This window comes from Cololabis saira, chromosome 16 (genome assembly GCF_033807715.1).
Source record: "Cololabis saira isolate AMF1-May2022 chromosome 16, fColSai1.1, whole genome shotgun sequence".
In the NCBI taxonomy this organism is placed as follows: domain Eukaryota; kingdom Metazoa; phylum Chordata; class Actinopteri; order Beloniformes; family Belonidae; genus Cololabis; species Cololabis saira.
In genome coordinates this window covers 36699390-36722228 of record NC_084602.1, presented here as the reverse complement: position 1 = coordinate 36722228, position 22839 = coordinate 36699390, and the positions used below count along the sequence as shown (strand labels likewise).

Here is a 22839-nt window from a genome sequence, read left to right as displayed (position 1 = left end):
CTCAGGAAGGAGTCTCCGTGCTGGATCTGGCCCAGCTCCAGCAGGGCGGAGGTGAAGCCCATCTTCAGCTCCGTCACCATGCACTGCAGCTGAAACCACCACAGGGCAAATGAACGCAGAAAATGTTGCCCTGAATTCCATTTTTGATTCATTTACCGTATTTTCTGGACTATAAGCCGCTACTTTTTTCATAGGTTTTGAACCGTGCGGCTTATACAAAGGTGCAAAGAGGAACCTCTGAATCTAGTTGAAAATTGTGAAAAAGTAGACCTGAAAAAGGTGGGATGGAGATTGTTTGCAGACCTAGTATTAAGGTGATGAATTTGGGAATTGAATTGAAATAAAGAATGAAAACAAGTTGGAAGTAGCTTGTGAATGGATTGATAAACATAGACAAATCTGAAAAACATTTACAGCAGAAATAGGGAGAATACTTAGGGATTGGAACAATGGGGTGGATCTAGTAAGTCTATTGGAAAATGTAATCATTTTGATAAAACGTTTTTGCAGGATAAAGATACAGTTGAGGTTGCTCATGAAGGTACTTGCCCAAATGGCATTGCAGTATGAAATATAAGGATAAATCATAGTGTAATATAAATTAATACAGATTTTTCTTGATAATAGATGCCGTATACGTCTGATTACTCCAATATTCTTTGCAATCTTGTTCGAGATGAGTGCAATATGATTTTTCCAAGTGAGATCTTCATCAATCATAACACCTAGAAATTTAGTTACCGCAACTCTTTCCAAAATGTTATTGGAAATTTCTGCACATCCGATGAGATGCATGTTTTTAATTTTGCAGAGAGCTTGATGTGAGCCGTGTGTTTGATAGAACCAGGCTTGTTTGTGAGCTGGGTTTACCTTGGAGATCTCCCCCACCAGCTCGGCCTCCTGAGGCTTCATGATGTGAGCAGAGACACTAATGAGGACGGACCGAGCTGCTGATGGTAACCCTGCAACACCAGAGGCTGGTCCGGGTCTCTGATTGGTAAAAGCTGAGGGTTCACAGAGTTTATTCACAAATACAGATAACAATCAATTGAGGTAAGTTTGTAAAATGGGACTCTCCAGAAGCTTATCATTCCAGATTTTTGGGCCTTTACAGGTTACACTGAAACTTGTACATTTCAGTTTCCTTTTCTTTCCCTTTAAAAGTTGTTTTCCGCTTGTGGTGAGTTCATGAGATGACAGAGTCTGTCATTGAGTCTAAACACCACATTATACATTACACAGGCATTGTGGAAAATGTTACACTCAGTAAGTTTCAGAAGCTTATATCCATAAAAAAGAGGATCAGAGGGAGAATTAAATTTGCTCCATGATATAACTCGGATCACTTTCTTTTGTAAGATCTGTAATTTGTCAACATAACTTGGATATGTATTAAACCATAAAACATTACAATAATTTAAATGAGGCTCAAATAGAGACCGGTACAAAGTTAGGAGAAGCTTCAAGAGGAAGAAAATGTCTGTAAAATAAGCAGACATATTTATTCTTTGATAGTATATTCCCAAACATTTAATCAATTCTACCCTCTCGATAGCTCTACCATTTATCACTATTTGTATATGTTCAATATTACTTCGGTTTCTATTTGAGCAAAACATAGTTAGTTTTACTGATATTTAAAGATAATCTATAGCATTTAAACCAGGAGTCCACCTTGGTCAATTCTTCATTCATAAGGTTTTGGAGATATTCCAGCTTCTTATGTGAAAGATATAAATTTGTGTCATCTGCAAAAATAACTTTATGCAGGATGTTAGAGGAGTTCTCAAAATAATTTACGTATAAGATGAAAAGAAGCGGTCTTAGTATCGAACCTTGTGGGACTCCATGTTTAATGGTTTTACATTGTGATTTACTATTATTTACATTTACGCATTGCTCCCTTTCATATAAGAAGCTTCTGAACCAACTGAGTGCAGTTCCCCTGACACCATAATGCTGCAATTTGCCTAAAAGGATTTCAAAATCGACGGTATCAAACGCCTTTGATAAATTATAGAAAAGGTTTGGGATAGTTTGTCGGTACCTGCTCAGATGTTGCTCCCGCCAGCAGCCCCTCTGCCAAGGAAGTGGCCAAAGAGCCAAACAGCTCAGCCCTGCAGGGAAAACGGCTGCAGGAGCCAAGATCCCTCCGTTACGGGTCTGTCAAGGGAAAAACAAGCTGGGAACAGAGAGAAAAACAAATGAAAACACACACCACAAGATGGATTTCTGTTCTCAAATGAAAATCTATTCAAAGATGAATTAAATACACATTAATGGCTCAAATATCCTCTATCAAAACCAATCTATTTGCTAGAAATCACACTTTTATTTTGAACACTTTTAAAAAGCAACTTTATTATGCAAAAATAAAAAATGCAAAAAAAGAAAGAAGAGAAATTGTAATTGCCACTGATGACCTAAAATAAATAAACCAACCTTACCTGACTTAAAGCTCCTCCACAGATCCAGATATCAGAGAAAAAGGTGCAGTGAATCCTGAAATCTGCAAAAACGTCCAGTTTGTCCTCCTCTGTGAAGCCTGTTTTGAGTCATTTGCGGTTTTCCAGAGTCGTGCTGCTCCGTGTGGAGAGCAGATGTCCCGCAGGACGCCCTGCATGGATGCTGAGGAGGAAATACTGCTTCACATGCTGCAGGCTGCAGGCTGATTTATGGTTCCGCGTCACACCAACGCAGAGCCTACGGCGTAAAGGTACGCCGTCGCTTTAACGCGGAACCATAAATCAGCCTTTAGTCCACCGTGCTACACCTGAGTGCATCTACTCAACTACTATTTATAAAGCACATTATAAAGCACACGACGAGCATGGACTCAATGTGCACAAAATTACAGGTTTACAATAACAGAAACAGACAAAAGTATGTCAAGAGAAAAACAACATGTAGAGTTTACTCAAACGCCTGTGAAAAGGTAAGTTTTTATTCTGCTCTTGGTTTTCGTTAGAATTCTGGCTGCAGCATTTTGAATAAGCTGGAGTTTATGTAACACTTGCTTTGTCAGTCCTGCAAAAAGTGCATTGCAATAATCTAATCTACTAGAGATAAAAGCATGAACCAACTTTTCAGAGTCTGATTGTGACATCTTACTGAAAACATCTTACTTTAGATATATTTCTGAGATGAGAAGTCCTGGAGACATTAGCTATGTGTTTCTGGAAGTTAAGATCAGCATCTAAATATATATATATATATATATATATATATATATATATATATATATATATATATATATATATATATATAGTGCTGTTTTCATGCAATCAAAATTATATACAGGATATATACAGGACTGTCTCAGAAAATTAGAATATTGTGATAAAGTTCTTTATTTTCTGTAATGCAATTAAAAAAACAAAAATGTCATACATTCTGGATTCATTACAAATCAACTGAAATAAATAGTTGAAAACTAGCTACTATGGACTGAAATGCTTGTGCTCAATGCTTAATATAATATTTGTATTAATTCGTTTTATTAAAAGTAGGTCAATGTCAACTTCATTAAGTTTGCACAATGCATGGTTTCAAAATGAACTTGCATTTAAAATATTTCCTTATCTGAATATTTTATTTAACATTCACAATGACTAAATCTGGAGACAATTAATACATACAGGACTGTCTCAGAAAATTTGAATATTGTGATAAAGTTTTTTATTTTCTGTAATGCAATTAAAAAAAAAAAGATTAAGATTCCCAGAATATTCTAATTTTTTGAGATAGGATATTTGAGTTTTCTTAAACTGTAAACCATGATCAGCAATATTAAAATAATAAAAGGCTTGCAATATTTCAGTTGATTTGTAATGAATCCAGAATGTATGACATTTTTGCATTACAGAAAATAAAGGACTTTATCACAATATTCTAATTTTCTGAGACAGTCCTGTAATTCATCATTCAGACTTCATAACTTCAGAGTTTTTACAGTGCAAAAAACTGTGGGGGACAAACAGATATGTCCAGACTTACAATGAATATTTATTTATTTATTTATTTATTTATTTATTTATTTATTTATTTATTTATTTATTTATTTATTTATTTATTTATTCATTTATTTTTTTATTTTTTTATTAACAGCACACCAACTGATTTTTATTGGAACTACGATAAATGTGTTTATATTAACTTCCACTTCCTCGAAATAGACATAAGGCGGAAAAAAACACAAATTTAAGATCGTTTTTAACTGAAAACTCAAGAAAATAAATACCGGGCAGCGAGCAGCACCTTGACTCCGCCCGCCTGGACGACGCGGTGATGCAAATCGAGCACGACCGTGAGCGTTTGCTAGTGGGCGTGGTCTAGAGGCAACGCTCGAATCTGATTGGCCAACGGCTTCACAGCGTTTTCAAAATTTACAGAAGTAAAGCTGTCAAAACAGAAGCTGAGCAGGTGAGAGAAGGAGACCGATTTACTGTGAAGTTTGACATATTTTGTATCTTTTAAAAAAAGCTGCAGGGCTGTTTATTCTTTTATGACGACTTTCGGAGGGAGAATTCATAGACTTTCATTCGTTTTGTCTGGTTTTTTAGCTGAAGTATTAGTTGCACCGCTGCTAACGTTATTCGCCTCAAGGCTGATTTATGGTTCCGCGTTACACCAACGCGTAGCATACGGCGTAGGGTACGCGGCGACGCGCACCGTACGTGCGTAACCTCTGCGTCGATTTAACGCTTCAGCCGCATGGTTGTCTGCAGTGGCGTCGATTTAAGACTCTCGTCTCATATCGTTTCTTTTGGAGACAATTACTCAAAAATACAGTGAAACATAGTTGAATTTAGCTGGGCTGGAGAAAGGTGGTCTTTTCTTGGGGGTAAAAGTCCGTTTTCAGTACTCTGGACCAACTATAACCCCAGTTCAAAATAGCTGGGTCACTAAAAACAGAGTGCAAGAGTTAGGAAAAAACTAAAACATTTCAAATATTCAAAGTGAGGTATTTTTAATTTTATGAATTTGATGGCAGCAACATCTCAAAACAAAAGGTTGGAGCGAGTCTCACCTGGAAGAACACAAGCTTGGGTTAAACTACCTTTTGAGATTTTGAACTTACAGTACATGTTATCATCAAAAGATTCTGAAGAAATCTCTGTGTGAACAAGACAAGCCCAAAAATGAATAGTTGATGCTAGGGATGGGCGGTATGGACTAAAAAATGTATCACGATAATTTCTGGCATTTATCCCGATAACGATAAAAAAAATACCAATTCAACTCCATCTTTGTAACTATGAATCTATCACCACATTCAGTCTTTGGAGCCCCCAAATCACTAAAAGAATACTAAATGCTACTAAACTACACCAATTAAATTGAATTAATAAAAACTAATTAAATTAGTTCACCTGTACTGCAAAACTGTAATGACTCAAATGAAACAAGTTTGAAATGTAAGAACAGATTCAACATTTATTCAAACTGTACGGCTTAAACAGTGGGATAACAGTGCAAACAGCAAAAGTACCTTGTCCTTCAAGTTTTCTTAGCTTATAAAATCACTAAGAAAAAAATACAACCTGATAAATAAAGAAACAGGACAAATAAATAAAAGTTCACTGAAAATAAAATCAGTGATGACCTCTTCTAATATAAATAAAATGTGCAAATTAACCTGTGGTTGGAACATGTCACAAATTAGATACTATTGCAATTTTTTTTCGTAATAGTCAAACGTTATATCAAAATTTAACAACCATTTCCTTCTGTTTTTGCAGACTGTGCACATAATAGATGATGTTTGCTCCTCGTCTCTCTTTTTAAATCCAAACCAGTTCCAGATAATGGAGCTGGAGCCTCGTTTAACAACGAGCTCCTCGCTCTCAGATCCGCCTTCCGCCGTGTTTGTTACACAAAAACATCATCAACGGGAATTTATCCTTTTTACCGCGAGATACAAATTCTTACCGTGGGGAATTTTTTTGACTGTATAACGTGAACGTTAAAATATCGCCCATTAGTGGATGCCCATAATTTTTGGTCCCTCGGTTGGTGCGACATTAGAAAGAGGCGTTGTTCTCTGATAGAAAGCAAAATACAGGTTCAGGAACACCTTCAACAGCTGAGAACATTTGTGTATCATGAAATTAAAAATGTCAACAAAGAAAAGGTGGGACAACTCGGCCTCCAAAACTCCCGTCAGCGGGTCTCACGTTGAAACCAAGAGCGTTTATTAGTAAGATTTGCAAACCGTTCCGTTCTGTTTTTATTTACACTTTACTGCTTTTGGACTTGGAATTGTTCAAAAAAAAAAAAAAGTTTCTGAAAGTGATTTGGGTATCCGGCTAAAACGATGCTCCAGTCTGGAGGTGAATGTTTTTGAACTGAACACCTGAATTTATCATCCCAGTGTTTCCTGTCAGCAGTGCGAGGGACCGACGAGATGAGAACCAGCGAGTTTGACTCTTCATCGGAGGAGGATGATGTGGGACAAGACGAGCTGACTCCCTTCCACATCTCCTGGTAACTAAAACCACATCCAGTTTCAGTTTTAAACTTCAGTAAAAACATTAAAACTGTACTTTAAAAGGATTCTCTGCCTGTCGTCAAGGTTACCTCTGTCCAGCGTGGAGTGCTCCCAGCATCTCGGCATCAGCGCGTTACCAGGTGACGTATTCATCATTTTGGTAACCTTTTCCACATTTTAAAAACTATTATTGGAGAGTAAATAGTTTCTGTTTCTGACTTTCTCTCACCTGCAGGTTGCAAGTACAAAGATATCCGTAGATGTCTGCAAAGAGACGTTGGTAAGATCGCCTGAAGATCGTCCAAACCGAACCGTTTAATTAGGGCCCGAGCACTGACAGTGTGAAGGCCCTAATGTATCTGTAGGAATTGTTCTTGTTATCCTCGTTCTCGTTTTTCTTCCAACGAAATGAGGGCCTTTTTTCCCCCTAAACGTGCCCCAAAAGTCACCAAATTTTGCACGCAAGCCAGGCCTAGCGAAAAATGTGATTATTTAATAGTTTGCATTAATGGGCGTGGCAAAATGGCTCAACAGCGCCCCCTAGAAAACTTTGCGCCTCAAGCCCCACAATACGGTTTGACGTACATGCACAAAAATCGGTACACACCTGTATCATGTCACAACTTAAAGAAAAGTCTCTTGGCGCCATGGCCGAAACCAAACAGGAAGTCAGCCATTTTGAATTAATCGTGTAAGTTTGGCGCAATTTATGCCATTTCTTCGGCCGTTAATACTGCTCGAACCGTAACGTGCACCCAGGTGTGTTATACATCAAAATGTGCGTCTCGATCCTGCGACAACTCGCATTACTTTTCTCTTTCAAAAGCGTTACCGTGGCGACGCTAGACGCCAAAAAGCGCACCCCCCCTTCATCTGATTGGTCCATATTTGATAGTTCCTATTTTCTGCCATAACTTTTGAATGGTTTGATATAAAGACTCGTGGGTGGTGTCATCTGACTTGGTTTTGAGTTCTGTACCATAATTGGTGTAAATTAGCCCCGCCTCTTCTTCTGATTGGTCCATATTTGATAGTTCCTACTTTCTGCCATAACTTTTTAATGGTTTCACATAAAGAGTCATGTGTGGTGTCATTGGACTCGATATTGAGTCCTTGACTTTTATTGGTGAAAATTGCACGTGCGAGGGCCCGTTCATCGCTTTAATTTGTTGTGTTATTTGTAGAAAAAAGGGAAGTTAACGGGTATGAACTGAACGTTGGGTCCCGGCCGTCTCGTCACCAGGGGAGCTGCAGAACCAGGGCGTCCAGGACGTGTTCGTCTTCTGCACCAGGGGAGAGCTCAACAAGTACCGGGTGCCCACGCTGCTGGAGGCCTACCGGCTGAGGGGCTTCACGGTTCACCACACGCCCTTCCCCGACGGCACGGCCCCCGAGCTGGAGCAGTGCTGCCAGATCCTGGACGAGCTGCAGACCAGCCTGGACCGCAACCGGAGGACGCTGATCCAGTGAGTGGCGCCGTTACCGCTCAGACAACCCGGGTCACAAAGGAGGAGGGGTAAAAGTCCTTCTGAGGCGTCTGCAGCCAGAGCCATGTGGGTTCCTCATGAAACAAAATGAGATGAATGAGATGAGAAGCCGTTCATGGGCCGTTAAGACCCATCAAGGGTGATAGTCTAGTGGCTACAGAGGAGGGTTTGGATGTTGAGGACCCGGGTTCGAGCCCCAGAATGGGCAAGGCCTTAACCCTAATTGATCCATAAGTTTGGTAGGGTTGTGTGGCAGTCTTTGATGGTTGTAGCCCTGAGCAGTAGCTCACAACTTATGTGACTCCACACAGATCGATGCTGGTACCGACCGACAGGGTCTGTGAAGCCGTTGGTTTCCCTTAGCGATGGTGCCATACATTCTTGTTGTCGTCTGGCAATCTCTAATCTTTAACTAAAAAATAGAAAATTGATTCTCCAAGACTCAGTTTGAGGGTCCAGTTAATTCATTTATTCCAATACCAATTTTGGTTGGTTGTATAGTTTAACTTAACCAAGTTTATGTAGGAGGATGTTTTCAGTGTATTCCAGCTCTGAACATTAAAGACTTATTTACTTACTTAAGACTTACTTAAAAAGAAAAGGTAGGGTAAGCAATTCTGCTACGGAAGAGTATTAGGGCCAGGCAGGAGAAAAATAATATTTTAGAGGAGAAAGATTTTTTTTTCATTATGCACTTCGAGAAAAAAGTTGAAATGTCGAGAAAAAAGTCAAAATATATATATGTGTGTGTGTGTGTGTGTGTGTGTGTTTATACCAGGAGCTTCTCCTGATCCAATAACGGTTAAAAGTAGACCAGAGCATCTTAAAACGAGCAGAATACTTCTATTTTAACTGAGTCTTGAGATACATTTGCTTATATAAGAACAATGGGCTCTTTACTTGTTGATTTCATGCAGTTTTGCTTCCTTTTACTTCCACTTCCTAACTCCAGCTGCTACGGAGGCCTGGGACGCTCTGCTCTGAGTAAGATTACTCTTTTATTTTGACAAGTCACCATGATGTATTCTCCTCCAGCCACGTTGATGTGTTGATGCTCTCTCCTCATCACTTGCCTCCCGCTCAGTCGCCTCCTGTCTGCTGCTGCTGCTCTCCTCGTCCATGACGCCCAGTAAAGCCATCGAGATCCTCCGGGAGCACCGAGGTGGAGGAGCCATCCAGACGGTGAAGGTGAGGCCTCCTGATTTCATTTGATTTGATTCAATTCAGCTAGCAGTGAAAGAGAGGGCTCAACTGAAAAAAGAGCAGAATTTTACAGTAATCAATAGAGGGAATGCGCATGACGTTACAGATGCGACTTCACTGCAAAAACTCTTAACAAGAATATTTGTCTTATTTCTAGTTAAAATGTCTCATTTTTAGTCAAAACATCTCATTACACTTAAAACAAGACTCATCACTGGAAAAAAATTTTTCCCCTGTTTCAAGTAGATTTTCACTTAAAATAAGTAGAATTTTTTTGCTTGTAATGAGAATATTTATCTTCTTATTACAAGCAAAAAAATCTTGTTCCACTGGCAGATTTTTCTACTTATTTCAAGTGAAAATCTACTTGAAACAGGTGAAAATTGTCAAATAAATTATTTATCTGGTGATGACTCTTGTTTTAAGTGTAATGAGATTTTTTGACTAAAAATTAGATATTTTAACTACAAATAAGACAAATATTCCTGCAGCTGTTTTTGCCACTCAGTGCAGTAAGGGGGCTGGTCCATTGGGGAAGTGACGTCAATGCATTCCCTCTATAAAAAACATACAATTACATACAATTTTAAAACATAAAATTTAAAAGTTAAAAATATTTCATTTTCCTCCTCTCCTCCCTCCGTCCGGGCTGAAGCCCATGTGGAAGTAAGACACGGTGTAGTTCTTCGGGCGACCACCAGGGGCTACAAGCGCGAGTCAAACTCCTTTAATGTCCTTATTAAAATGTTCAGTTGGGTTCAAAAAACAGTTTTGGTCTCCAAAACTAAAGTTGAGGTGAAAATATGTTGAATGATTAATGTTTTGTAGTTGTGATGTTTGTTTATTTCAGTGCTAAAAATAGTAGAAAGAGGTGATTATTTAAAAATAATCTGAAAAAGATAAATATAAGCTGGGGTCACCTTGAAAAACTTGAACATCTTAGTGTTTGAATTTATTTATTAAAAGAAAATTTCCTGGATTAATACCGTATTTTCCGGACTATAAGTCGCTCCGGAGTACAAGTCCCATTTTTGGGGGAAATTTATTTGATAAAATCCAACACCAAGAACAGACATGTCGTCTTGAAAGGCAACTTAAAATAAAAATAGAATCGAGGCAACAACAGGCTGAATAATTGTACGGTTTGCTTACATCCATGACACAACTGAGAACGAGCCTGGTATGTTAACATAACATATTAAGAGTTATTCAGAAAACTATAGCATAAATAACATGCTAAGAACTTTACCAAACCATCCGTGTCTCTCCAAATAACTAAAATCCGATGAAATCTTCATCCTCGGTGTCACTTTTAAACAACTCCGCTAACTCCAGAGGTAGAAGATGCAGCGTTTCCTGAGCGGTTTAGTGTGAAAATAACTTACTATTAATAATGGTAATAATGTGTTAATATTTCACACATAAGTCGCACCCAAACCATGAAATAAAATGCGACTTATAGTCTGGAAAATACGGTATTAACGTTGGCGATGAGCCAAAGACTTTTTTTGAAAGGAATGTTCCTGGATGTTTTTTTTCCCCACTTCTAAATATCCTTTTTTTCTGTTTTTCTTTTCTGAAGCAATACAACTTCCTCCACGACTTCCGGGAGCGATACGCCGCCTACAGAGACGGTGTCTCCACGGAGCGATCGGTGTCTCGGTGATGCTGCTCCTCGCCTCAAATCAAACCCTGTTAAGATAAAAATGTCTTCACATTTAATCTGAGTTCGCTGGGTTTCACTAAGAACTGCCATTTGTGAAAGTTTGCTCTAATTTATTTGTTTTCATTCTCGTATTCAAATTAAGGACTTGAGAGATTCTGATTTTGTTTGCACTAATTTTTCTTTTTAAAAAGACATCAAACAAATATTTCAGGTAATTTTTGAGTCTGTGAGCTACGAAACGGCTTATGCAAGTAAAATCATCCAGTGACCTTTTATTTCTCTTTCATGGATCAATCACTTCATTGGTTAAAGATTGAAAAACAGCAGATGACGTGCTCGGTTCTTTTTTCTAGCTGTTCGCGCTGATCCACCATTAACGAGCTGATTTGCTTCAGTCGTTTTATTCTGGTTATAAAATGTCAAAGAATATTTCTGTACAAAAGCTTTATATCTTTCAAACAACACATATTGATGATGATGGTCTGATTATCTGTCATATCTTCCCTGCCAACTTCCCACACTGCAAAAACTGAAAATCTTAAGAATATTTGTCTTATTTCTAGTTAAAATGTCTAATTTTTAGTCAAAAAAATCTCATTACACTTAAAACAAGAGTCATCACCAGAAAAAACAATTTTCACCTGTTTCAAGTAGATTTTCACTTAAAATAAGTAGAAAAATCTGCCAGTGGAACAAGATTTTTTTGCTTGTAATGAGAAGATAAATCTTGTCCCACTGGCAGATTTTTCTACTTATTTCAAGTGAAAATTCACTTGAAACAGGTGAAAATTGTCAAATAAGTTATTTATCTGGTGATGACTCTTGTTTTAAGTGTAATGAGATTTTTTGACTAAAAATGAGACATTTTAACTAGAAATAAGACAAATATTCCTGGTAAGATTTTGAGTTTTTGCAGTGCAAAGATTGTCTATTTGTTAAGATCACGACTGGCGAGTAATAAAATGCTTGTTTGCAGATTCATTTTTTTCTTTAGGCTGTTAAATTTCTTCTTTCTTGGTAAAATGTAAGTGTCGTTCGATTTTTCTAGGATTCAATATTGCATGTTAACATTTCATAGCCCATTTTCAGTCTCATTCGTGGTTTTATTTGAGCTTCGGAGACAGTTAACGACGTGTCCTCTGACGTAGTCAAGACACTCGGTCAATGTTAAATAATCTGTTTGAACACGAATCACTTTCCCAGTTAGATCCAGGTAATTACTTTATTTATTTATTCATTTAACTGGTCATGCAGTGCAGATCAACAGATGTAAACACCTACAGTCACATGACCACAAATCTCTGAACTTCATCTCAGCTACAGAATCCGCCACCAGTCCAAACTTCAGAGTGGGATCATTTTATTCAGATTCAAATAAAATCACTTCCTAGATGTGACACAATGGGGATATAAGTGGCAAAAGATAATTTCCCTGAAATGACAATAAATACTCTTAACAGTGAAACTAATCCGAGTAAAAGGTGACAGATTTGATTGTGTGGGGGGAGACGAGACGCTGCAGGGAGTGCTTGATATCCTGAAAACAAAGACGGCTAAATTAAAACACATGGAATATAAATAAACATCCAAAGTAGAATATTTGGAGTTTGAAATACAAGGAAGACGAGAGAAGCTGCTTGGCTACAGGAACACGGGTCCAGACGATGCTCCGGTCCGGACTCGGGGATGGAGACAAGTACAAGTATGAAAAGTCACGCAGTTAAAAAGTTGATGTTGGGAGACGGCCGGTGGCCGATCGTCCACGTGCAGCACGTCCCGTTATTGATAAGAGTCCCGCAGCCGTCAGAGCCGCTGCGGCGTCCGCACCGCTGGGTTCGGTGGCAGGAATAAGTCAGGGGGGGAATAAAAGCTTAATGCAGCTCAGCTTTAATGTTCGCAGATAAATCAACACTTGAAAACCTAAACTAATCTGTAAACCCTCAAAAGTTGGGAAATATGATGAATAGAAAAAGAAAAAAAAAAAACTTTATTTAAATCCCAAGCATAAAAAAAAAAAACCCACACGATTCAAAATGAAAAAGATAAACTTCTCCATCAGGTTTGTCCATGTTTTCCATAATTTTTCTGAGCGGCGGTGCTATGAGAGGAACGCTGTGACCACGACAAAGTCTTTAAGAGGCTAAATGTTTCTGAAATGACTCGGTGTGTGGGATCGGGGGGTCCAGGGTCCGACCGCTGGAGGTGTCTGGTGTTGCAGAGCCGAGCGCTGGTCTCCAGCAGGTCCAGTCGTCCAGCACCCGGCCGCCAGCGGTCCCCGCGGGGCCTCCTCCTCCTCCGACGTCCCGTTTAGGAGCTCACCAGAACATAGATCATCCTGTCAGGAAGACAGAACCAGACCAACCCGGGTTTAAACATAGACATATATACGTAGACGCCCATGGAGCTGCTGTGATACGTCAACGTCGCCGCCATATTGGATGTTCAAGACTGCGCTGTAAACTAATACAAGTACATGGATTTATTTTCATAAAGGGCCTTTCTACAAATACATTTGCATTTTTCTTTCACACACGCACTAATATACTTGGGAAACAGTTAGGCACCAAATATAATATATTTAATTTTCTCAGATGGCAAAAATAAGAACTTTATTGATCCCACATAGGAGTAATTCATGTTATATCAGCTATAGAGAACAAGCTAGTGCCAAAAGACAATATCTTATTTTCTGGACTATAAGCCGGTACTTTTTTCATAGGTTTTCAACCATGCGGCTTATACAAAGGTTTCTATTCTGTGGATTTTTCTTCCACCGCTCGGGGCGCTCCAACTGGAATTAGAATCAAAACTAAGACAAAATAAATGCAAAGAAGAATACACTACTTCTTCTTTAGCAGATAGAAGTAGGTAGAAGCAGATTTTAAACAGATAAATAAATACTGGTTATTTTCTCTTGGTTCTGTCCCGTTTTAATCAGCAAAGTTGCTGCCGTGTTAAAAGACACTGTTAGGAAAGGATCTATTTAGGTACAAACATGTACATCATTTACAGTTCAAAATCCTTCTGTACATGTAGTAAATATCTAATCTGACAACATAAATATCTGCAGCTTATAGTCCAGAAAATACGGTATATGTCTATGGGTTTAAACCCCCGGTTTCAGGGGGGAGGTGAGTGTGGGCGGAGCCGCACGTACCCGTAGAGATAGTAGAAGAAGGACAGCAGGTAGAAGGCCAGCTTGCACCAGCCCTCTTTTTGACAGTAGGCCAGGATGTCGGCGTTCATGATGGTCGTGGGGTCGTAGAGTCCGGGGCAGCTCATCACGGGTCGGCTCATGTACCTGCGGGGCAGAGACACGTCAGCGTGAATCAATCAGAACCTTCCCAACCCCCAGACCTTAAGAGGAATTGGATAAAGCCCATCAAACGTGTTTTCCATGTAAACCTCAATTCAGGATTACTATTTCCATGTAAACTCGAAGCAAAATAGTTTAATTCTGAATAATTATAATTAATTCCGAATTAAAAAACATCATGACAAAATGACGAGAAAAACATCGAAATGTCGAGAAAAAAGTCAAAATGTCGAGAAAAAAATCGAAATGTCGAGATTAATGTTGAAGTACAATCGAGAAAAAAGTCAAAATTAAAAAAAGAAATAAAGGGTCAAACATTTTTGAAAAAGCTCCAGGCGCCACTAGGGCGGCGCTCTAGAGCCGTGGGTTGCCGAGCCCTGATCTGGACATTTCTCTTGCGCGACGGGAGAAGACAATAAATCAATACATCTGTATTATTGTGCGGCATGAATTCTCAGAGTTTTGCGGATGCGGGCGGGAGTGGATATAAAGGCTGTAGGTGGAACACACACGTTGTGGGCGGTAATGGTCAGAAATTCGGCAGGATGAAGGAAACAGTCCCGGCAGGATGAAGGAAACATAGCAGGGACTAATACGCACCTCCAGACGTGGTAGGCCAGCAGCGGCAGGTTCAGGAACAGCGTGAGCCACTCGGCCGCGCAGAAGAACATCACGCAGAAGAAGAAGTGGATGAGGTACTCGGGCAGCACCAGCTGGAAGGAGAAGGAGGAAAACATTAACGTTCCAGCCCGGCGACTAGTGTCGTTTTTGTCAGCCGGCTTCAGTTCTAGTTTCAGTCCAGTCTTTGGGTCAAGCTATCATTTTAGTTTTAGTCACGTTCATTCTCCTTTTAGTCGTGTCAAGTTCCAGTCGACTAAAAGTCTGAGCATTTTAGTCTTATAATCAGAATTGTCTATTTTAGTCTAGTTTTAGTCAAATATTGTATTTAGCCAAACCCATTTTACAATTGAAACAAGGTTATCTTATTATTATTATATTATTGTTACCTTATAGACTCAAGAATACATTCATTCCAGATACAGAAGGATCTAATTTGAGTTTATTTATTTTTCCACTTTTCTCCCATCTTTTCCACGTCTATGTAGGAAAGTGTATCCAAAGATCTAAAAACTAAACTGGTTTAAAAGACTAAACCAGAGAAAACAACTTCAAAAGTGGATATTAAGGATCTTTGTTAGAACATTTCTTCTCGTTTTGGTCAACGAAAATGAAGACACATTTTAGCAGAATATATATTATTGTTTTTATTCCTCTACGATATTGCATTATATATTGAATTATCGTCACATGACCAGCATTTTCGTTGCGTCTCGTTTTCCTCAGCTGATAAAGGTACGTTGACGACGATATTTAGCCATAATTTTCGTTGACGACAGCAACTTTACCGGCGAGCCGGTTCTGCTCCCTCACAGTTGTCTCTCTTCTGCTCGGACCCTCAGATAACTTAATAACAGCGTGGAGAACAGTCGGACGCTCCTCCGAGACAACGAGTCCTTTCACTAACGAGAGGCCGAGCTGTTCAGACGTCTAAACATTTCACTCAAGAGCCCAATAAGGAAACTAAAGACTACTTCCGTTATGTCTTATTTGCAAATATAAACATTGCTTTAACAGTAACGAATTAAATAATTGATTTAACACTTAAATGCTGCCTCAAACTAAAACCTCACCAGTTAGATGTTGACATTAGGACGGTGAGACTTGTCTGATGTGTAAGATTAGGGCTGGGCGATATATCGAGATTTTAATATATATCGATATATTTTCAAACACGATATGGTACGAGACAATATCGTTTATATCGATTTAAAAAAAAAAAAAATTTTTTTTTTTTTTTACATTTTTTTTTTTTATGATTTATAGCTTATTTTGTGACAAATTGACAAATTGAAATGTTTTGTTATTTGCACAACTGTCAACCTCAGTGGAAAAGTCTGCCTGTTACTGTCTACATTGTATTAATTGTACAGTGTATTTTAATTTAATTGTTATGCAGGAAAGGGATATTTGTTTTATTTTATTCAAGAAGCATTTTTATTCTATATATGCAGGCAGTTTATTTTTATTTCATTTGTTTTATACATTATGATATTGTGCAGACCTCTGTTAATAAAGGTACCTGTGTGACATTTGGCACGAGGTTTTGTATTAAAACTGACTGTTTTTTTAAGGGTTTGCCTCAGAAAAAAATGAAGCTAACAGAGATTCTATGCTATAATGCTTTGGGGGAAACCCCAATTAAGGCACAGAAAAAATATCGAGATATATATCGAGTATCGCCATTCAGCTAGAAAATATCGAGATATGACTTTTGGTCCATATCGCCCAGCCCTATGTAAGATGTTGGTAAATTACATCAGAACATCTACTAGTACAGTGGTCCCCAACCCCCGGGCTGTGGTTCATTTGGTACCGGGCCGTACAGAAAGAAAAAATAATTTCTGTAGCCCCGACTGATGATGGTTGACTCTCAAACTGATGGTTCACAATGTTTTTATTCCTTGGATGTAAATACACTGCAAAAACACCGTAAGAGCTATAAAGGAATAAAATAAAATAAAGTTAGTCTTTCTACATTCATATAAGTTTAATTTAACTCAAATACAGACCGACGCAGCTGCTCGCACGGCTACCGTTAACCACAATACATCAGTAACCATGGCAACCAAACTCAAGCTGGACATAAATACGGCATAAGATTTGCAAAGAAAACAAATCCTCATCAGCAGGTGCTTTTTGTGTCAGTTAGGCTCCACTTTAGCATTCTCGACACTCGTTTAGTCTTTCAGACACACTTTCTACTGCCGTTAAACTTTTACCGTTAAAGTCCGAAGCGCCGGATGTTTACAAGGTCTCGGTGAGACGCCTTCAAAATAAAAGCACTAAGCATCGGTCTCCTTAATAATAAAATAAAAGCCTGGCTTTAAATAACGTTAATGAGACATAAAAACATAAAAACACATTTATAGAAATACTCATTTTAAAAAGGTCATTTACAATTTCCATTATTAAATTTTTTCGCAAATTATGTTTTATTATTATTATTATTATTATTATTATTATAACTATAGAGAAAATACCACAGTTTTTTTTTATTTTAATTTTTTACCTTGTCTGCACACATATTGATTGATACCATGCAGGTAAAAACCAAAGGCATATATATGTGCATTATTACTATATTTAATATATATATATACATATATATATATATATACGCATACATATGCATACACATACATAAATATACACATACAAACCCAGTGATTTTTTTTTTCTTTCTTAGTCACAGTTTTTAATGCCGATCTTGTCATTTTATTTAGGTTTTAATCAGCTACACCTTTAGATTGGGCCGTGAAAATATTGTCAGACATTAAACTGGTCCACGGTACAGAAAAGGACGGGGACCGCTGTACTAGTGGACAGGAACGGGTCATTTTCCTGCTTCTGTCGTGCGTCACGGCCTCCGACCGCAGGTAAGAGCGGAGGAAGCCCGTCAACAACAACATTTGCGCATCTCAACATCAACATCTTTTTGCATCGAGTCAAGCGGACGGATCATCCCACGTCTCCATGACGACACAACGGAGAGAGGGGACCATGCTGCGAGCACGAGCGGCGCCGGAGCGGCAGCCGGCCTCGGGTTCAGGTCGGGTGCGGGTTCGGGGGGGCAGATGGAGGCGCCACATGGAAGCCATGCATTTGGAGAGGAGCGGCGGGCGGAGGCAAACCTGCAGCCCACAGATGGAAAGGTGAGGCACGTGTGGGAGGACGGGGGTGCAGGATGGGAAGGGAAGGGGTTTGCAATGTGCTCAAGTCCTGCACTGCACTGTTGCTGCCAAATAAAACTATTAAAAACGGCACCAAAGCCGTGCCAAGTGAGTCAAATAGTCCAAATTACGAAAAGACTGGCCGCAGAGAAATAAAATAGTAATAAATCGATCCAATGTTCATTTCATTAGGATCTACTCCTCCTACTGGGGAAATTACCGTCCAATCAGAGGCCCCTAATAATGCTGAGCTGGGAGGTGTTGGGATTCGGCTGCCATCTGCCGTGCAGGCGGGTGGTGCCGGTCCGAGCCAACGCTGAGCTCACGTCCAGCTAGATCTGCTAAATCTGGACCTAAACTGGAGCCGCCACCACACAGACCTTTAATTATTCATCCCCAATTTCCTTCAACCTCAGTCAATGTTTGCCGCAATTTGCAGCTTTAACTATCAAAACCTTTTTCTTCGGTGTCCGAAAATGGCTGAAAATCCAGTCTGAATAAAAGCTTCGTCTCCAACTGACACTCTATGCAAACAAAGGGTTGACTCTAATAGATCATGCATGTTTTGAGCATTTGCAAGTCTTTTCAGTTAACAGCTACACCTCATCCATTCATCAGTAATCCTACCAGTCAAGCATCTCCCATGAAGTCTTGGATTTCGAGTCTTAAGAAGTGACTAAAGTTCAACAAAGCCTAAAGATCTTGCCGGATGAGTCAAATCTAATGCTTTAGTAAAATCATGCAACCTGAACCGAGCGTTTTGAGGTTTGCAGATAAGACTGTCGCAGCATTGTTGAAATCCACATCCAAATGCTCAGAAATAAAGAGATTAAAAGTAGTTAAAATAACAACAAACAGGACAAATAATTAAAGAACAGTATCCGTCTAATCCGAAGCTGGAGCTTAACGTAGTCAACTGAAAAGACCTTTGCAAACACTTCACCGTGCAAAATGACAAAGACTTCAGACTGAGTTGAACTGAGCAGGCATTTTAAAAACTGGTACAAACCTTTAATGCAATTTTGACTCGTCTAATCTTTTTGACCTTTTCAATTGTCTTTTTGACATAAAGACAAAGTTTAAAAGAAAAAAATAAATAAAAGAAAAAGATCGTAAAAAACAAACAGGCATTAGAGTTTGACAGCTGACAAGATCACTGAATTCACAACAAGCAGGTTATTTAGCATAACAGTGCAGAAAAATGACAGAAAAAGACCGAAAGGTGGAGAAAGTTACTAAAATATCTTAAAGCGCATCTGCATGCAGTCATAGAGGGAGGCGTCAGCGGTGTACGGGACACTTACCGGATTTAACGTGTTACATTGATCTATAGGATTCTTGTAGTCGGTCTTCAGCTCGTCAAACGCAATAATCTGCAGGGAAGATGAAAGAAACAAGGTGAGATGCAGAAGCACTTTAGGCAGCGCCGCTGGTGTAAAAAAATAAAAAAGGCCCCGGTCCACATGGTGTAAGACTCTTGTTGAAATGTGTTGGTTCTGAATGTGAAGTTGCACAATTTAATATTTTTGATTTTTGATACTTAGAAAAAATATATATTTTTTTATGTTTCAGGAAATGTTAAGTTTAAAATAATTTTCTTTTTTTTTCTCGAAAACAGTTTACTAGTTTGCATAATATGTAAAACAAATTCTTATATAATTATTCTCATAAAAGAAACTAATTGGTTGTTTTTAATCAAGTAATCTGTCTTGTTTTCTATCGTATATTTATATTCATTCATTCATCATGAATTATTTATAATTGGGCTTTAATAAAGCAAAAGTAAGTTTTATCCGGTTAAAAGATGAAATATTTAATAGAATAATCGACCACCAAAATATGCGATAGCTGCAGCCCTACTAATGTGTACAGAATAGAATAGAATAAGCTTTATTGGCCAAGTATGAACATGCCAGACAGGGAATTTGTTTTCGTTTTTTTTTGCTCACTGAACCCAGATTTAAATAATTACAAACAGTAAATAGACAAATGACAGCTCTTATTAACATAAAAGTGAAAGGTGCAGCAGTATGAGGTAGACATGATTATTGAAAGGTGCATTGTTACAGCATATGATTTTGGTTTTTATTATTACCGGTATTATTATTATTACTACTATTATTATTATTGCACAGTAGTTGATTACTCCGAGACTCCGAGTGTTGATATTAACATATATTATTAACATATATACAATTTTTAAAAAAAGAAGTGAAAGGTGCAGCAGTATAAGATAGTCATGGTTGTTGAAAGGTGCATTGTTACAGCATATGATTGTGGCTATAATTATTATTAGAATAGAATAAGCTTTATTGGCCAAGTATGAACATGCCAGACAGGGAATTTGTTTTAGTTTTTTTTCGCTCACTGACTGAACCCAGATTTATATAGTTACAAACAATAATAAACAATGGCTCTTATTAACATATATATACAATTTTTTTAAAAGTGAAAGGTGCAGCAGTGTATATTTGGGGATATCATGGAGAAGACTTTGAAGGAGATATTTGAAGAAATAAGAATGCAATAACAGTTGCATAAATAGACAGAAACTGAAATGATAATAAATCATGTTGGTGTGTATTTGGCCATTACACCTGATTCTGAACATTAGTTCTTTGTTTTTAAATTGGATATATAAATAAATCTGGCTTTTTTTTTATGTATTTATTTATTTGCACAATGACAACAGTCATTTTTTTTTTATCATACAAGGACAAATAATTTGTGCAGGAGAGGAAAAGAAGCCCGAAGGGCTTATAAAAAATCCTCCCCCTCAATACAGAATCACCTAAACAAATCAATCAATAGAAAAAGAATAGAAAGGAAAAAGAAAAGGTAAAAGAAACAAAGAAAAATACAACAAACACCCAAACAAAAATATCCATGAAATGGCAATTTCATTTCAGTAAGAATAGCCTGTTAATTTTGTCTATATAAAAGATACCCCACCAAGCTGGTCCTAAACATTTTTAAGGATGACACTAACTTAAGAGATCTATCTAAACAGTTCCAGAGTTGAGGGCCATGGAATTTGATAAAGGATTGATGACTGGAGGTACGACAAAGAGGTAAATGAAAGTTCATCCCTCCTCTCTAACTGAATAAGAATGAATATCTGATGATAACAGAAAAAAATTATGAAAAGTGCCTGGAATGTCTTGTTTGAAATGAATGAACTTAAACATAAACAGGCATGTTTGAAACTTGTTAATAGAAAAAATTTATAATAATTTAAATTTGCTAAATAAGGGTGCAGAAGGTGCTTGATGAGAAGAATATGAGATCATTCTCAAGAATCTTTTCTGAATTAAAATAATTGGTTAAGGCTTGACTTTAAATTCAAATTTAAGATAAATTAAACCAAAATATATGAAGTTTCTTTTTTTCTTTAATATGCAATAACAGTTGCATAAGTAGACAGAAACTGAAATGATAATAAAACATGGTGTGTATTTTAAACCGTGAATGACGTCACCAGCCTGCTACATGCTACCTAGCCGGCTGACTGGCGTTTTACACGTTTTTTTACGTGCGATTTCAGCCTTTTTTCGCCAGAGTTTAATTAAATTATTTAATAGTTTGGATGTTTTATTTTAAAAAAAAAAAGAAAAAAAAGGAGCGTTTTTCCCAGCCGTCTTGGTTGTAGGTTTAAGGCTTGATTTATGGTACAGCGGTAACGTCGACGCAGAACCTACGCCGAAGGGTACGCAGCGACGCACACCGTACGGCGTGCGTCGCCGCGTAGGGTACGGCGTATGCTACGGCGTAGGGGTCTGCGTCGATTTAACGCGATTCAGGCTTTCCACGGGGCGCCGAGGTCACGTGACCCGCCCGGAGAGGGGGCCGCGGGAGCGCGCAGAGCCGTTAGAGCGCGCACACTCACATGCCAGATCGCGAAGAAGATGAGCGCCGCCGTCAGCAGCAGCGCCAGCATGTAGCAGAAGGCCGCGAACGTGAACGCCATGTTGGATCTCCGCTATAGCTGCTGCTTCGGCCCGGATGATGCAGCACGTCCCGTCACTAGCGTCTTCTTCTCGGAGAAGGGGTGAGCTTATACACGCGGCAGCGCCACCTGGTGGACTCCATGAGGAGATTCACAGGGGTCGGCAACCCGCGGCTCTTTAGCGCCGCCCTAGTGGCTCCCTGGAGGCTTTCAAAAAAGGCTTTTTTTTTTTCCTTTTTTTCTTCTTTTTTCCCTTTTTCTTCTTTTTTTCCATTTTTTCCTATTTTTTTCTTCTTTTTTTTCCTTTTTTCTTCTTTTTTTCCTTTTTTTCTTCTTTTTTCCTCTTTTTTTCCTTTTTTCTTCTTTTTTTCCCTTTTTTCTTCTTTTTTCCCTTTTTTCTTCTTTTTTTTCCTTTTTTTTCCTCCTTTTTTCTTCTTCTTTCTTCTTCTTTTTTTCTTCTTTTTTTTCATTTTTTTCTCTTTTTTTCTTCCCTTTTCCTTTCCCTTTTAATCTCGACATTTCGACTTTTTTCTCGTCATTTCGACTTTTTTCAATTCAGTTTATTTGAGAAGGGACAGTGTACATTCATATACATTTAGAATTAAAAATGCAAATGCACCCAATTTTAGCTATAGAGCTAGTTTCCATTGGCAGTCCCCCGGCTAAAAATATAAAAGAAAGACAAGTTAAACAACAAGTTAAAACAAATACAAATAAAACGTGCAAAAAGTTTCTGTTCTTGTTATTTTGCTTCTATTTAAGATAGAAGGAACAGGAGAACAACCTGACACATCAATTGTCATAATAGAATTTTCATGAAATTTTGACTATTTCATTGACATTTCGACTTTTTTCTCAACATTTCGACTTTTTTCTCGAGATTGTACTTTTTTCTCAACATTTCGACTTTTTTCTCGAGATTGTACTTCAAAATGAATCT

General features: G+C 38.3%; 2 protein-coding genes and 1 non-coding gene across 3 annotated transcripts; 2 read left to right on the top strand and 1 right to left on the bottom strand.

Annotated features, from left to right (window-relative positions):
* Positions 1-6376: 6376 nt before the first annotated feature.
* cdkn3 (cyclin dependent kinase inhibitor 3) lies at positions 6377-11409 on the top strand. Its single transcript, XM_061743600.1, has 7 exons — positions 6377-6486; positions 6575-6630; positions 6726-6770; positions 7734-7956; positions 8930-8961; positions 9062-9165; positions 10763-11409. The coding sequence occupies exons 1-7, from the start codon at positions 6407-6409 to the stop codon at positions 10844-10846; spliced, it is 624 nt and encodes a 207-aa protein (XP_061599584.1). The 5' UTR covers positions 6377-6406; the 3' UTR covers positions 10847-11409.
* Positions 8227-8357, top strand: LOC133463009 (small Cajal body-specific RNA 14). Its single transcript, XR_009784332.1, has one exon. It is a non-coding gene; the product is annotated as a small Cajal body-specific RNA 14 (non-coding RNA).
* Positions 11410-12189: 780 nt separating the features above from the next.
* cnih1 (cornichon family AMPA receptor auxiliary protein 1) lies at positions 12190-21995 on the bottom strand. The gene is made up of 5 exons (XM_061742972.1): positions 21840-21995; positions 19258-19326; positions 14763-14875; positions 14004-14147; positions 12190-13181 (listed from the first exon to the last, which is right to left on the bottom strand). The coding sequence occupies exons 1-5, from the start codon at positions 21918-21920 to the stop codon at positions 13154-13156; spliced, it is 435 nt and encodes a 144-aa protein (XP_061598956.1). The 5' UTR covers positions 21921-21995; the 3' UTR covers positions 12190-13153.
* Between the last annotated feature and the right edge of the window lie 844 nt (positions 21996-22839).